The sequence below is a fragment of the Papio anubis genome, chromosome 1 (assembly GCF_008728515.1).
Source record: "Papio anubis isolate 15944 chromosome 1, Panubis1.0, whole genome shotgun sequence".
Taxonomy (NCBI): domain Eukaryota; kingdom Metazoa; phylum Chordata; class Mammalia; order Primates; family Cercopithecidae; genus Papio; species Papio anubis.
In genome coordinates this window covers 149,717,021-149,734,636 of record NC_044976.1, presented here as the reverse complement: position 1 = coordinate 149,734,636, position 17,616 = coordinate 149,717,021, and the positions used below count along the sequence as shown (strand labels likewise).

General features: G+C 40.0%; 1 protein-coding gene across 4 annotated transcripts in view; it reads left to right on the top strand.

Moving 5' to 3' along the window:
* DTL (denticleless E3 ubiquitin protein ligase homolog) overlaps window positions 1–12,619 on the top strand; it is a 67,500-nt gene extending 54,881 nt beyond the window's left edge. For all 4 annotated transcript variants that reach the window (XM_003893123.4, XM_021927310.2, XM_009187650.3 and 1 more), the window contains 2 exons: window positions 8,037–8,869; window positions 10,636–12,619. In XM_003893123.4, coding sequence (XP_003893172.1) covers window positions 8,037–8,869; window positions 10,636–10,734 — 932 coding nt within the window. In that variant the 3' untranslated portion in view covers window positions 10,735–12,619. The remainder of the gene's footprint in view (window positions 1–8,036; window positions 8,870–10,635) is intronic.
* Window positions 12,620–17,616: the final 4,997 nt, after the last annotated feature.

Below are 17,616 nucleotides of genomic sequence, written 5' to 3'. Positions count from 1 at the left end.
TTGGTTCCATTCCTGAGCTACTTCACTTAGAATAATGGTCTCCAGGCCAGGCGCAGTGGCTCATGCCTGTAATCCTAGCACTTTGGGAGGCCGAGGCAGGTGGATCACCTGAGGTCGGGAATTCAAGACCAGCCTGGCCAACATAGTGAAACCCCCTCTCTACTAAAAATACAAAACTTAGTCAGACGTGGTGGTGCATGCCTGTAGTCCCAGCTACTTGGGAGGCTGGGGCAGGAGAATTGCTTGAACCTGGGAGATGGAGGTTGAGGTTGCAGCAAGCCGAGATTGTGCCACTGCAATCTAGCCTGGGTGACATAGCGAGACAACAGCTTTAAAAAAAAAGATAATAGTCTCCAACTCCATCCTGGTTCGTGCAAATGCCATTATTTCAATTCCATTTTATGGCTAAGTAGTATTCCATGGTATATATATACACAGCACATTTTCTTTATCCACTTTGATTGAAGGGCATCTGGGCTGGTTCCCCATTTTTGCAGTTGCAAATTATGTTGCTATAAACATGCATGTGCAAGTGTCTTTTTCATATAATGACTTTTTTTCCTCTGGGTAGATACCAGTGGTGGGATTGCTGGATCAAATGGTATATCTACTTTTAGTTCTTTACAGAATCTCTGTACTGTTTTCCATAGTGGTTGTACTAGTTTACATTCCCACCAGCAGTGTAAAAGTGTTCCCTTTCCACCACATCCACCCCAATTACGGCTATTCTTGCAGGAGTAAGGTGGTATTGCATTGTGGTTTTGATTTACATTTCCCTGATTATTAGTGATGTTGAGCATTTTTTCATAAGTTTGATGGCCCTATGTATATCTTTTTTTTTTTTTTTTTTTTTTTTGAGAATTTTCTGTTATTCATATCCTTAGCCCACTTTTTGATGGGATTATTTGGTTTTTTCCTTGCTGATTTTAAAACTGGAAAAGTTCCCTTGTCCCCCTTGCAGGACGTGCAGTGAGGGTGTGGCTCTCTTTTTCAATGCCCCGCTGCTCAAACCTCTAGGGGAGCATACAGATGCGCAAGCTGTGGGGCTCCAACCCCACAACAGTGTCTGGGGGTGAATGTTTACAGCTCCTGAAGCCGCAGTGGGTATGTGTTACAGGGTGCTCTTTTAGTTTTGCTGTCTATAGGCGGCTTGTGTTAACTAGCTCAATTAGACCCCTGCTTTATCTCAAGGACAGAGGGCTTTCTGTATTCCGGGGTTCTTGCCTTGGTGTACCGGAAGAATCGGATCACATGTGGGCTTGGAGAATTCGAGTGCAAGGTTCCACTGAGCAGAAGTAGCTCTCCGCAGATGGGGGAGCCAGAAGGGAGATGGTTTTCCCCTGGAGTTGGGCCCTTGGCGGCCCAAGTTCTCCTCTGACTGCCCCGACCAAACTGCATCATTCCACCGGTTGATGCCCTGCTGGCCGGCCAGCCTGCCGAAGCCTGTCAGTGTGCTCTTCTGCCAGCGTGCTCCTTTCAACGTCTGCTTGAGGAGCAGCCACTTGTGTCTTTTTCTGCTGATGTGTTCCTCACAACATCCAGTCACCATGTGTTCCTGCTAGGGTCTTGGGGGTTTTTATAGGCACAGGATGGGGGCGTGGCAGGCCAAGGTGGTCTGGGAAATGCAACATTTGGGCAGGAAATGCCTGTCCTCACCTAGGTCCGTGGGGATGGAGCCCTAGCCAGGGATCACACCTTCTACCCAGCACTTCTCTTCCCTCATTCTGTATCATTTAAAGGGGCCATGCGCTTCCCTTCCCAGCACTCCCGTATCAATTTGTTTGAGTTCCTTATAGATTCTGGATAATAGTCGTTTGTCAGTTGCATAGATTGTGAAGATTTTCTCCCACTCTGTGGGTTCTTTGTTTACTTTGCTGATTATTTATTTTGCTGTGCAGAAGCTTTTTAGTTTAATTAAGTCCCATCTATTTATCTTTGTTTTTCTTGCATTTGCTTTTGGGTTATTGGTCATGAACTCTTTGCCTAGGCCATGTCTAGAAGAGTTTTTCCCATGTTATCTTCTAGAGTTTTTATAGTTTCAGGTCTTAGATGTAAGTCTTTGGTCCATCTGGAGCTGATTTTTGTATAAGGTGAGAGATGAGGATCCAGTTTCATTCTCCTACATGTGGCTTGCCAGTTATCCCAGCACCATTGAATAGGGTTGTCCTTTCCCCCACCTTATGTTTTTGTTTGCTTTGTTGACGATTAGTTAGCTGTAAGTATTTAGTTTTATTTCTGGGTTCTCTCTTCTATTCCATTGGTCTATGTGCCTATTTTTATACCAGTACCATGCTATTTGAGTGGCTATAGCCTTGTAGTATAGTTTGAAGTCAGGTAATGTGATGCCTCCAGATTTGTTCTTTTTGCTTAGTCTTGCTTTGGCTATGTGGGCTGTTCTTTGGTTCCATATAACTTTTAGGATTGTTTTTTCTAGTTCTGTGAGGAATTATATGGTATTTTGGTGGGAACTGCATTGAATTTGTAGATTGCTTTTGGCAGTATAGTTATTTTCACGGCATTGATTCTACCCATCCTTGAACATAGGATGTGTTTTTCCATTTGTTGTGTCGTCTGATTTCTTTCAGCAGTGTTCTGTAATTTTCCTTGTAGAGGTCTTTCACTTCCTTAGTTAGGTATATTCTTTGGTTTTGCAGCTATTGTAAAAGGGGTTGAGTTATTGATTTGATTTGCAGCTTGTTTGCTATTGCTGTATAGCAGTACTACTGATTTATGTACATTGATTTTGTATCCTGAAACTTAACTGAATTCATTTATCAGATCTAGGAGCTTTTTGCATGAGTTTTTAGGGTTTTCCAGTTATACAATCATATCATTTGCTAACAGCGACAGCTTGACTTCCTCTTTACCAATTTGGATGCCTTTTATTTCTCTTTTCTGACTGGCTTTGACTGGCTAGGGCTTCCACTACTATGTTGAATAGAAGTGGTGAAAGTGGGCATCCTTGTCTTTTTCCAGTTCTCATGAGGAATGCTTTCAACTTTTCTGCATTCACTATAACGTTGACTGTGGGTTTGTCATGGATGACTTTTATTACCTTAAAATATGTTCCTTCTATGCTGATTTTGCTGAGGGTTTTCATCATAAAGCGATGCTAGATTTTCTGAAATGTTTTTTCTGCTTCTATTGAGGTGATCATGTGTTTTTGTTTGTTTTTCTCTTAGACAGAGTTTCGCTCTTGTTGCCCAGGCTGGGGTTCAGTGGCACGATCTCAGCTCACTGCAACCTCCGCCACCCAGGTTCAAGGGATTCTCCTGCCTCAGCCTCCCAAGTAACTGGGATACCACATCTAGCTAATTTTTGTATTTTTAGATGGGGTTTCACCATGTTGGCCAGGCTGGTCTCAAACTCCTGACCTCAAGTGATCTGCCCTCCTCAGCCTCCCAAAGTGCTGGGATTACAGGTGTGAGCCACCACACCCGGCCTGATTTTTGTTTTTAATTCTGTTTATATGCCGTATCACATGTATTGACTTGTGTATATTAAACTAACCCTGCATCCCTGGTTTGAAATCCATTTGATCATGGTAGATTATCTTTTTGATATACTGTTGGATTTGGTTAGCTAGTATTTTGTTGAGGATTTTTGCATCTACGTTCATCAGGGATATCGGTCTGTAGTTTTCTTTTTTGTCATGTCCTTTCCTGGCTTTGGTATTAGAGTGATACTGGCTTCATAGGATGATTTAGGGAGGATTCCCTCTTTCTCTTTTGGAATAGTTTCAGTAGGATTGGTACTAGTTCTTCTTTGAATGTCTGATAGAATTCAGCAGTGAATCCATCTGTTCCTGGACTTTTTCTTGTTGGCAATTTCTTAATTACCATTTCAATCACAGTGCTTGTTATTGATCTGTTCAGAGTTCCTATTTCTTCCTGGTTTAATCTAGGAGGGTTGTATATTTCCAGGAATTTATCCATCTCCCTAGGTTTTCCAGTTGGTGAGCATAAAGGTGTTCATAGTAGCCTTGAATGATCTTTTGTATTTCTGTGGTATTCGTTGTTAATATTTCCTGTTTCATTTCTAATTGAACTTATTTGGATCTTTTCTTTTCTTGGTTAATCTCACTAATGGGCTATCAATTTTGTTTATCTTTTCAAAGACCCAGCTTTTTGTTTCATTTGTCTTTTGTATTTTGTTGTTGTTGTTGTTGTTTCAATTTCACTAAGTTCTACTCTGATCTTTGTTATATCTTTCCTTCTCCTGGGTTTGGGTTTCGTTTGTTCTTGTTTCTCTAGTTCTTGAGGTGTTACCTTAGACTGTCAATTTGTGCTCTTTCAGACTTTTTGATGTAGGCACTCGATGCTGTGAGCTTTCCTCTTAGCACTGCTTTTGCTGTATCTCAGAGGTTTTGTTAGGTTGTGTCACTTTTTTCATTCAGTTCAAAGAATTTTTTTAATTTCCAGCTTGATTTTGATTTCATTATTGACCCAAAGATCATTCAGGGGCAAATTATTTAATGTTGCGTGGTTTTAAGAATTCCCTTTGGAGTTGATTTCCAATTTTATTCCCCTGTGGTCTGAGAGAGTACTTTATATAATTTTGATTTTCTTAAATTTATTGAGACTTGTTTTGTGGCCTATCATATGGTCTCTATCTTGGAGAATGTTCCATGAATGTTCTGATGAATAGAATGTATACTCTGCAGTTGTTGGGTAGAATGTTCTGTAAATAACCTGTTAAATTCATTTGTTCTAGGGTGTAAGTCCACTATTTCTATGTTGACTTTCTATATTGAAGTCCCCCACTATGAGATGAGATTCTATTTTGGTGTATTTTGAGGTTTTGCTTCCAGATTTAGAACTCCTTTTAGCAGTTTTTGTAAACTGTGCTGGCTTGGTAGTGGCAAATTGTCTCAGCGTTTGAAAAATACTTTATCTTTTCTTCATTTATGAAGCTTACTTTCACTGGATACAAAATTCTTGGCTGATAATTATTTTGTCAGCTAATAATTATTTAATAAGGCTAAAGATAAGACCTTAATCCCTTCTAGTTTGTAGGGTATCTGCTGTTAAATCTGATAGGTTTTTCCTTTACAGGTTACCTGATGCTTTTGCCTCCCAGCTCTTAAGATTTTTTCTTTCATCTTGACTTTAGATAACCTGATGACTGTGTGCCTAGGTGATGATCTTTTTGTGATGAATTTCCTGGGTGTTCTCTGAGCTTCTTGTATTTGGATGTCTAGATCTCGAGCAAGGCCAAAGAAGTTTTTATTCTTTTGCCTTTGTCTTTGTTGGATTGGGTTAATTCAAAAGCCTTGTCTTTGAGCTCTGAAATTCTTTCTTCTACTTGTTTGATTCTATTGTTAAAACTTTCCAGTGTATTTTGCATTTCTCTAAATGTGTCTTTCATTTCCAAAAGTCATGATTGTTTTTTATTTATGATATCTGTTTCTCTGGAGATTCTTTTCATCTACATCCTGTTTTGTTTTAAAATTTAAGTTGGTTTTCACCTTTCCCTGGTGCCTCCTTAAGTAGCTTAATAATTGACCTTCTGAATTCTTTTCTGGCAATTCAAAGATTTATTCTTGGTTTGGATCCATTTGCTGGTGAGCTAGTGTGATCTTTTAGGGGTGGTTATAGAACCTTGTTTTGTCTTATTACCAGAATTGTTTTTCTGGTTCCTTCTCATTTGGGTGGACTATATCAGAAGATCTGGGATTCAATGTCTGCTGTTTAAATTATTTTGTCCCACAGGGTGATCCCTTGATGTGGTGCTCTCCCCCTTCCCTAGGGGTGGGGCTTCCTGAGGGCCGGACTGCAGTGATTGTTATTGCTCTTCTGGGTCGAGCCACTCAGCAGAGCTACTGGGTGCTAGTCTGGTACTGGAGAGTGTCTGCAAAGAGTCCTGTGATGTGATCTGTCTTCAGGTCTGTATGCCATGGATACCAGCACCTGCTCTGATGGAGGTGGTAGCAAGGGGATGAAGTGGACTGTGTGAGAGTATTTGGTTGTAGTTTTGTTTAGTGCACTGGTTGTCTTGAATGCTAGTTCTGCTAGCACTGAAGTTATTACATGGACAGACTCAGGACCTCTGGTTGGCAGAGATGTTACAGGCAGTAGAATTAGCTGCTATTTTCTCCTTTCTTGGAGCAGGGTTGTTCTGTTGAGTTGCTGTGATGGCTTGAATTGGTTGGCCTCCAGCCCAGAGGTGTTGCTTTCAAGAGAGTATCAACTGCGGTGGTAGTATAGCAGGGATATAAGCTTGCCCTAAGGTTGCCTGGATAAATGTTTGGGTTTCTTACTCAATGAGCAGGACCATAGAGCTCCCACAAGTTTATGTCTTTTGTTTACGGCTACCAGGGTGGTTAGAGAAAGACCATCTGGTGGGGGCAGGGATAGTGTGTCTGAGCTCAGACTCCTTAGGTGGGGCTTGCTGTGGCCTCTGGGTGGTGGGAGTGGTGGTTCACAGGCCAACGGAGTTATGTTCTAAGGGAGATTATGGCTGCCTCTGCTGCTTCATACACATCACCAGGGAAATAGGGGAAAGCCGGCAGTGACAGGCCACAGCCAGCAAGGCCAGTCTCACTCCTGCCGTGCTTCCCTAACAGCCCAACAGAATCAAATTTATATCCATGCCTCCAGTGCACAGGGTGGATATCGTGCCCTAGACTACATGCCTCCCCGCCGAGAAAGCAAGCAGGGGTTTTAGACCTTGCCCATCTGCCTGCCACGGCTTCTGTGCTCATATGTGCACTTCTGTTTGTCCCATCCCCCCCACAGATTCTGCCCAGGAAAATTCACGCTCAGTTGAAATTATTACAAAGTTCAGCTGAAAGTCTCCTTCTCCCTATGGTCGTTCCCCAATTCCATTGGCTGCCCTCTCCAAAGACCCCTGTGAAATAGTCAGAAATGGTTTCCCTGGGGACCAGGAGTGCCTACAGGGCTCTTCCTGCTGCTGCTTCTACTTATATATTTTGCTTGGCTCTCTAAATTTATTTCAGTTCTCCTTCTCCTATGATCTGGATTTTCAGGTTCCCCATTGAGGATGTGTGCAGAGGTGGATTTTCACCCCTCACACTGTTTTCTGTTTTGAAATGGAGTCATGCTCTGTCGGCCAGGCTGGAGTGCAGTGAGCAAGATCTTGGCTCACTTCAACCTCCACCTCCTGGGTTCAAGCGATTCTTCTGCCTCAGCCTCCTGAGTAGCTGGGACTACAGGTGCACACTACCATGCCTAGCTAATTTTTGTATTTTTAATAGAGACAGGGTTTCACCATGTTGGCCAGGCTGGTCTTGAACTCCTGACCTCAAGTGATCCACCCACCTCCGCCTCCCATAGTGCTGGGATTACAGGCGTGAACCACCATGCACGGCCACCCTCTCACACTTTGGACCTTGAGAGTTTGTTTGGAGGTTCTAGCAGGGGAGTGCAGCTGCTCATATACCCTTGACCGAAGACCAGTTCTCTATCAGGGATGGTTGTCTTCTTCAACCAAGCATGCAGTTTCGGGAGCCCTCTCACACTTTGGGCACTCAATTTTTCTGCTGTCTTATGGATTTTGCAGCAGCAAGCTACTTCTTTCAAAGGATCTGTTAATTCTTTTGTTTTTTCTGATATGTTCCTGCGGTAGTTCTTGGAGCCAGAGTTCACTATGTGAGTCTCCACATGCTGTTCTGTTCTGTCTGAGTGGCAAGTTAGTCCTGCCTCCTATCTGCCACTTTCCCCTTCTATCAGTCTCATTTTTGTATAGAAAGAAGTTGAGATATGTAGTATGTATCACATGCACAAATATAGAAAGTATGCTAAACGTGGTTTATGTAGGCGCTTTAAATTTTTTCTCTTTATGTTTTTTGGTATTTTGTTGATTTTTACAAGTATATATTTTATAATGGGATAGTTGGGAGGTTGGTGACTTGGAAATGATAAAAGGGTATGGTTGGAATCAAGTGATGTATATAACCTACTTACTGGGAAATTGACCCTTAGATAATTAAGTTAACTATGATTTTTCTTGATGAGAATTTAGGGACTTTGTATGGCTTTCACTTCTGATTTTCATGATCCTCTCCTCTTTTTCAGTAACAGTAACGAGTAGCCAGAGTACTCCTGCCAAAGCCCCCAGGGTAAAGTGCAATGCATCCATTTCTTCCCCGTCATCCGCAGCTTGTGCCCCAAGCTGTGCTGGAGACCTCCCTCTTCCTTCAAATACTCCTACGTTCTCTATTAAAACCCCTCCTGCCAAGGCCCGGTCTCCCCTCAACAGAAGAGGTTCTGTCTCCTCCGTCTCTCCCAAGCCACCTTCATCTTTCAAGATGTCAATTAGAAACTGGGTGACCCGAACACCTTCCTCATCACCACCCATCACTCCACCTGCTTCCGAGACTAAGATCATGTCTCCAAGAAAAGCCCTTATTCCCGTGAGCCAGAAGTCATCCCAAGCAGAGGCTTGCTCTGAGTCTAGAAATAGAGTAAAGAGGAGGCTAGACTCAAGCTGTCTGGAGAGTGTGAAACAAAAGTGTGTGAAGAGTTGTAACTGTGTGACTGAGCTTGATGGCCAAGTTGAAAATCTTCATTTGGATCTGTGCTGCCTTGCTGGTAACCAGGAAGACCTTAGTAAGGACTCTCTAGGTCCTACCAAATCAAGCAAAATTGAAGGAGCTGGTACAAGTATCTCAGAGCCTCCGTCTCCTGTCAGTCCATATGCTTCAGAAAGCTGTGGAACGCTACCTCTTCCTTTGAGACCTTGTGGAGAAGGGTCTGAAATGGTAGGCAAAGAGAATAGTTCCCCAGAGAATAAAAACTGGTTGTTGGCCATGGCAGCCAAACGGAAGGCTGAGAATCCATCTCCACGAAGTCCATCATCCCAGACACCCAATTCCAGGAGACAGAGCGGAAAGACATCGCCAAGCCCGGTAAGTCAGCAGTGGTGGGAAGATACATTTCCTAACTTAAAAGAGGCCAGACACCCAGATGTCTCAAGTCAAGATGCTTTTTTTTTTTTTAAAGAAAGAAATCTATTTATTCCTAGTGCTACCAAATTTAGCACATAAATACAAAATTTTGCATGGGCCATATTTTAACTAAAAATTTTTTATGCTAAGAAACTTTTTGTTTGAAATTCAAATGTAACTGGATGTGCTGTATTTTATCTGGCAACTCTACTTAATCCCATTAAAATCCCTCCTGTCAGGGTCCATACTCCTCAGCCCTGTTGCCTGATTCACTAAAGCCCTCATCATGCTCCAGGATATCAATTCAAAAATATCTCCCCTCCCCTGTTAGACAGTATGCCATCCTCTTTTTATAGATAAAGCTGTTGTTCATGGGAAAGTTGCCAACATCCATAAGTAGATTTCCAGTTTGTAATTACATTTTGTGATTATTTAAAATACAGTGAAACTTAGATACTTACAGAACAATTTGAGTACAGAATCTTTCTAGATTTTTATGACTTGTCCCCAGTCTTTTATAATCATCTTGCCACACCACAGTAATACTTTTGACACTTATATCTATTCTTTTTAACATTCAGCGTAGTGTCACTTATCTTTTTAGAACTCATTTCATTGACTGACTTAATATTTAAATTAGATAATATCAGTCATCAGTGATTGCTGGCAGAAACAGGTTTGTGAACCTTGAAAAACAAGATTCATTACAGTGGTGGAGGCAGAAGTAGCTGAGAGCATTGGGTGAGCTATGGGCACCTGTCAGAGGGAATAAAAAGCTTCTATTGTTTGCATGTTGAGGGGAGATGGGTTAACCAAGTTTCCACTGTACTTCACAGTAGCTCTTGTTATGAGTTATGGAAGTGGTGGCAGGATGATTGAAATAGAATCCGGGAGCATGATCAGCATCATCTGCCATTTTAAAGGGCAGAAGCTAGATAACCAACCTTAGGCCAGTTTTGGTTTAATTAGTGTTCATACCCCCCACCTGCTCTCATGAAGGCCTATCCCATAATTTTAGAAAAATAAACTGATACATTTTAAAGACAACTTAGTACACAAACTGCAATCAAGACCTTGCTGTGGAAAGTGGAGAAAAAAGAGTTATAAGGAATCTTTCCTTCTCTCAAAATTGTGACTGCTCTTTATCCCTAGCCAAAATTTCTATTTTTTTTTTTTTTTCAAGGGAGCTGGTCTCAGCTATGTGTTAGCAGAAAAGTAGTTTCAAGGAAAAACTACTTTCACTGATAAATAAATCTTAAAATCTTTAAAAGGTAGAAATAGTGTGCTGGTCTTGTAATTTATTTGAAGCTAACATTTCTTAAAAATTTTTTACCTTTATATGATGATAATGTCAACTTCAGAAGAGAGTAACAGCTTCCATTTGAATACCTATTTTGTTTATAAATGGGGCAGCTGATTTATTCATTTATTTCAAAAAGGATGTTAATTGTAACTTCTTCGTTTCTTATTAGGAGACTTAGCTAGTAAATGTTTTCTTTTCATGTAAAAAGTCTATGCTTTCTTTCCCTACATATCATCTGTTAAGTTTTTACTGTAGTCAGTACAAATTAGCCAAAAAGACATTGCCATTAAAAGTATTTGGAGCTGAAAGTAGGCTAACTAAACAATCAAATTTCTGGCGGCCTAATTTAAGGTACACCTTAGTAATAACTTGGTAACAGTTGAACTTCAAGGAAATCTCTGAAATCTAAACTTTCTTCCTCTAGGTCACCATCACTCCCAGCTCCATGAGGAAAATCTGCACATACTTCCATAGAAAGTCCCAGGAGGACTTCTGTGGTCCTGAACACTCAACAGAATTATAGATTCTAATCTGAGTGAGTTACTGAGCTTTGGTCCACTAAAATAAGATGAAAAATACAAGACTGACTCTATAACTCTGGTCTTTAAGAAAGCTGCCTTTTCATTTTTAGACAAAATATTTTCAATGCTGAAATGTACCTAATCTGGTTCTGCTACCATAATGTATATGCAGCTTCCCCAGGATGAATGCTGTGTTTAAATTTCATAAAGTAAATTTGTCACTCTAGCATTTTGAATGAATAGTTTTCACTTTTTAAATTATTCATGTTCTCTACAATAATGACATCCTGGTTCATGGAGGCAAAAAACAAGTTTCTTGTTATCCTGAAACTTTTCTATGCTCAGTGAAAAGTATCTGCCAGCTGCAGCGTGAGGCCTGTGAAGGCTGACTGCTGAAGAAATCCTCTGCTGAAGACCCCTGGTTCTGTTCTGCCTCCAACATGTATAATTTTATTTGAAATACATAATCTTTTCACTATGCTTTTGTGGAGGTTTTTTTAAGTATGTGTAAAAATGTGATGTTCAGATAAGTACATTTATATCAGTTCAGTGTTAAAATGCAGTCTCTTGAGTTAAAGTCATCTTTATTTTAAATGCAGTGATAAATGTCAACTCTTTGGAGAAACTAGGAGAACAACAACAGAAAGCTGTGTTTGTCTTTTTTCTCTCAAATATATCTCCCGTATGAGATTTCGGGTCCCCATGTTTTCACCAAGCGATCTGGTATGTCAGCCAACCCAACATCACTTTCTACAGGAGGTTGTGATTTTCGCTATTTACTAGAGGAAGATGTTTTATAAAATCAGTTTGGGGTTTGAATTCAGGTGTAGTCATCGGTTCTTTAGGGGCTGCAATGTTTTTAAAAAAATAAGTCATCAGATTTTAAGAAAAAAGTGATGATTTCTTATTGATATTTTTATAACAGAATATAGCTTTTAACTGAAAATCCAGAACCAGAAACATAAACTTTGAGTTTCTCTTCATGTACATAAAAAGCAATAGCCTTTTAGTATAGATAGCCTTGAGCCGAAAAGTAATAGAATTTTCTCTAGATATTTAATACAGAGAGTGTATAGACTGACTCTAAGTTAATAATGTGCAAAATATCTTCAACATCCCTCCCCTTAAGCAACAATTATGTATCAGTGATCTTGAACCATTGTTTTATATTTTTCACCTTTGTAACCTCACGGAAAGAGGCTTTACATACTTTCTATGTACTACGTACTTAGAAGGGAGCCTCCTTCCAATCATGAAACTTTGTTTGTTTTATCCATATCCCTGAGGACTGTGTAACTTTATGTCGGTTTTTGTCATTATTTGAAAATCTATTCTTACTGACAACTTTTTAATTCCTTTGATCTTATAAGTTAAAGCTGTAACAACTGAAATTGCATGGGTCAAGTAAGCATAGTTTCATCCAGGGAGAAAAATAAATAAAAGGAAGCCATAGAATTGCTTTGGTCAAAACCAAGCACACCATAGCCTTAACTGAATATTTAGGAAATCTGCTTATATCTAGTGTTTGTTTTTTGACTGTTGGGCTTTGGAAAGATGTTATTTATGACCAATATCTGCCAGTAATGCTGTTTATCTCACTTGCTTTGAAAGCCAATGGGGGGAAAAATCCATGAAAAAGAAAAAGATTGATAAAGTAGGTGATTTTGTTTGTATCCCTACACATCTCCTGGCAGCACTACTGAGTGAAATTGGGATACATTTGGCTGTCAGAAACTATACCGAGAGTCTACTGGGTATAATATGTCTCACTTGGAAAGCTAGTACTTTTAAATGGGTGCCAAAGGTCAACTGTAATGAGATAATTATCCCTGCCTGTGTCGGTGTCAGACTTTGAGCTGATCCTGAATAATAAAGCCTTTTACCTTATCTGATGTCCTTTTCTGAGCTTTTTGCATTACCTAGAAGCAGTCTACACAAAAGAACTATAGTAGTCAAGAATCCCTTCTACTTGTTCATTAAATAAAATGTTTATTCCCAAAGTTATAATCTATTTCAAGCTGAAAGAGCTTTTAATAAAAAAACATCTTGCCTGGGTCAGACCTTGAGCATTTAAGATGGCTTGGATTACTTGATAAAGGAGGGTGGAGTGATGTAGTTCTTTTTCTAAACAAGTATTTCCAGCACAAACTTTTCCATTTGAATACATTCCAAGCACTATTGCTAGGATCCCGTATAAGAGTTTGCTTTTGGCTATTTCAACACGGGCCCTTAATTTAATTTTGTGAGGATGACTGACTAGTCCCTTCAAATGTTTCTTCATCTGGACTGCACATTTAACTGATGATGGATCAAGACCATGTGTAGCTACTCTTGTATTGAGGGTCAGCCCATTATCCCCATCCCCAGCCCTAATAGCTTAAAACAGCTTTAACTCCCAGCTTGAAATTAGCCTATGGCCATGTTCGTAACATCAGTCGTGTGTGGGTTCAACAAATGCTTTTTGAGAGCCTGTCATAGCCAACACACTGCTGCGCTTTTTTTCTGCTTTTCCTAAGTCTGTTTTTCTGCTTTTCCTAGTCCCAAGAGGGCCAGACTTCCTTTTACATTGCTCTTAAAGCAAAGGCCAAGTAGTCTCACAGAGAAAAATCAATTCCACAACTAGGTAGTGTGGGCAACATTTTACAAATGTGTGTCAGAAGAGAGACTGAGTGAAAATATTGTACTAGAAAAACTGAGTTCATTTCCTCCCTATGGCAATTCAACACAAGTGGTTTCTGCTTCATAATTCCATAAAGGGCTAAATGTAGGCCCAGTTGAGCTCTTGTGGGTAGATCTCATTGCTTCTCACACAGGTCTTCACAGGGAATTCTTTGCCTGCCCTAGGTTTGGATCATGCCACATTACCAATTAACCCATTACTCATAAAATTATCAGGGATTATGGAAAAAAAATTGGATTATGCATCAGTTCTTTAGATATTCGTTGGAAGTTATAGGCAGGCTGAATACATTTTGTTGGACTTCAGCTTAATGCTTTCATCCCTGGAATACAACCCTAGCTTGTTATAAGGTAACCATTTTGATCCCTAAAGTGGTAGCAAAACCTGTTTTATTTCTGAGCTGTGTTTGAGTACAAGCTAAAAAGTGTAGGGGTTGTTGAGAAATGATGTAAGATAAATTCAGCCTTTAAAGAAGAAATCACCTGAGCATATTAAGCAGCTTGTTTATATTGGTATGCCTGCAGCAAGCATATAACATCACAAATGAGAGATATTATGTTACTAAAGAATAGGCTTATTTGATCCCTAAAGTTCATCCCTTGCTAAGCCAGGAAAGAGGGTTTTTAGGGTATGCAACCAGGTTCCTTATTTTGAATGTAAAAGGTTTAATATTCCGTTTATACTCCATTTGTCTTTAATTTCCTTAACTTGCCACATGCCCCTTTGTTTTGACATTCTGAATAATTTATATTCAAGCCATTTTGTGAAATATGAATAGCATATTTCAAAATGCCTTTGATTGGAAGGCGTTTAAGTCAGCCAACATTTACATATCACCTGGGTGCCAAGCCCTGTGTGTGAGGCACCTGGTCTGCAAAGAGTTCCTTTCTTTATTTTCAGTTGCCAAAGGAGTCACTTTATAATACCTCAGGAGGCCAGAGTCAGCATTTGAGAGAAACAGCAAAGATCAGATTTCAAGTCCTTTGAATAAAGTTGTTTTGTAATCAGCTATTATGTAGAAGTACTGTCTAGAAGCCTACTTTTCCCTCCAGGAACTTAATTCAGCTGCTGCTTAGAACTTTTAACTTCTCAAAGTAAAATACTTTTTGGATACATGTTTTTATTAAATTCCTTACAAGGTTATAAATAATGGTTGAAAACATGATCTCTAGTGCCACACTGTCTAGCTTTGAATCCAAGCCCTGTGTGTTAGTGGACAAGTTACTTAACTCTTCTGTGAATCAGTTTCCTACCTTAAAATGGAATTATGTGGGGTGGGGCACAGTGGCTCATACCTGTAATCCCAGCACTTTGGGAGGCAGAGGCAGGCAGATCACAAGGTCAGGCGATGGAGGCCATCCTGGCCAACACGGTGAAACCCCGTCTCTACTAAAAATACAAAAATTAGCTGGGTATGGTGGTGCATGCTTGTAATCCCAGCCACTCGGGAGACTGAGGCAGGAGAATCGCTTGAACCAGGGAGTCAAGAGGTTGCAGTGAGCTGAGATCGTGCCACTGCACTCCAGCCTGATGACAGAGCGAGGCTCCGTCTCAAAAAAAAAAAAAAAAAGGATTTTTGTGGTTATTACACGTAAAGCTTTTAGGACAGTGCCTGGCACATAATACCTAATATTTTATTGAACAGTTGCTGTTAGCTGTAAAGTATGGAGGGCAAGGGTTATTATCCATATTCGATACATGGACATAAAAGTTTAGCTCATTCCTGTTCCCTTTCCACTAACAGCTACAGTCTGCTAAGGTCTTCGCAAATCAGAATCAACTGGTAATTAAAAAACAACAACAAAAGCATAAATGTTGCCTGGGCCTCCCAGTCCCAGCACTTTTCAAAAGGAGCAAGTAGGTCTGTGGGGAAAAATCAAGTTTGAAATTCATGACTTTGTCCTACCAGGTACACATGAAAATTACAGAGATTATTTCATATGTGGCCTGTAGCCACTGTTCAAAGAGACCATAATCTTCAAATCTGTATCCTGAACTCTTAAACAAACCAAAGCCTTTGCTCACACAAAGCCCACCCTCCCATTTCCTGACTGCTGCCCCCAGCTCTGCCTCATTGTTTAAGATGTGATCACCTTTAGAGAGGAAGCTGCAGCTGCTGGTCTTTAGAGCCAAGAGCCAACTCTTGCTCACTTGTTAGGCTATTGTGCTCTCTTGCTCATGAGCAGACAAATAAAATAGGTAAAGCTGAAAACAAGCCATGTTGCTGTCTGTTAGTAGTAGGATACAAAAGAAGATTAAAACATTTCATTGAAGTATAATGAAGACTCTAGATTCTTCGCTCTCACTTGATGAGATTCTTCCCCAGGCTACTCTGTTTTTGATGCCAATAATACTTGTTGCCATTCTCACATCAGTGTGAAAATACCAGCCCTGAAAGTTTGCTTGATATTTTGATGTATAAATCCAACACTGGGGTTTCAGCTGTCATCTAAGCGTCGAATTTATGCTGCCACTGATGCTATTAAGGACCCTAGTTTCCAATTTACAGGAACTTAAGGAATGTGGCATGCTTTTATTAGAAGCTGGTATCTGCTTCTGCAAATAGTCCTGCCACCTTGTATCCCCTTCATGGGTTTGTGCCAGTTATCAATTCAAATGAAGATGTTAAGAGCTGGGTTGTTTTTTTCTTGATAACAACCTTGCTTACTTCTGAAGTCAAGGTCTAAAAGCAATTATACAAATCAACCCTTTCTCTATCAATATATTACCATATGATATATGTTACTGAAACAAAACCAAACCATCTGGCCTTGCTATGTTGACGTGGAGTTAGCAAATATTGTTATACCATGTCACTTGATAATCATTCAGCATGACTGTTAATTTCTCTTCCACCTTTCCCTCATCTCCTGCAATATATTCAAACACAATTTTCCAAGAATTATTTGAAAAGAAGCATAAAGAGGATTTATTAAATGTAATTGTGAAATAACTTATTAGTGGTTCAGGAACTGAGAAATTAAAATCCAGTGGGCATTGTTGCCTCTATGAGAGGCAACATTCAGCCCAACCATTAATGTCAAGTTGGAAATGCTGCTTCCTCAAAAGCCCTTTTGGATTTAGACAGTTTTATATGGGAGTAAGAGACTCAGAGTCCAAAAATCAATGTCTTCAGAAAGAGGAAGACAAGTTAAAACGAACATTAATATCTTGAGTGTGGTTATGATAAACACTTCCCAACTCCCTAATTAGATAATGAGGTATTGGCCTTGGAGTGCTGCACGTGTAATTAAGTATCTGGCTTTGGAAAACTCCTAAAACCAAGAAATGTAAGTGACAGAGTCTGAAGTTATATACGGAAAGCCTGCAGGATAAAAAAAAAAAATTATAATAGGAGTAGTTTCTGTTCCAGCCAACTCTCCTGTACAATAAATTGCACAAAGAGAGGATGCTGTTTAGAGCAGCTTGTTAATTTGAGTTATCCTGTGGTGTCCTCTTGCCTTCCTGTTTACGTTGACAGCATTTCTAAGCCCATTTATATTCTCCCTTTTTATGTCATTTTGGCCACTGTACTCATTTGAGTAGTGCATGAACCCAGGATTGTGGGTTTCATTCCCAAATGGGCCAATTCATTTCACTGTGTGTATTCTGTGGCCACAGGCAGCGTCTCACTGCCTGCGCTAGCCAGCCACTCCACAAGGAGGAGTGGACAGAGTTTAGACTTGGTCTAAACACTAGATAGAAACTCATAGAATGTATCCTCACTATACAACCTGAAGGCATTCTCAGTGCTGCCTGTCTTTCCTCTTCCTGCCTGAAGACCAATTGTATAAACCTCTTAACAATCAAAGTTGTAGATTGTTTGATTTAGTGCACATTCCTGTACCCACTTATAACCCTATAAATGGGTATAATTATTATCTCCATTTTTTTTTTCAGGTAAGGAAACTAAAACAAAAGTTAAATAACTTGCCCAAGGATATGTAGCAAGTGGCAGCTTGTGGATTTGGTCTGACTCAAAGCCCACAGTCTTAATTCCCATCCTAGAGTGTCTGTCCTCTGGCCCTCCCCATCAATCAAATATGTGCTTTCCATTGTCAGTATATTCAAAAGAGAAGAACTCTCAAAATACATTTCCTACTAGAGTAATATTTGAAAAAATATTCCTTAGGAGAAGAAACAATTGTTAACTATAGAAGGAAGGGAATATGCAGGACTAGAAGCTAGAATCAGTGCTGAGAGT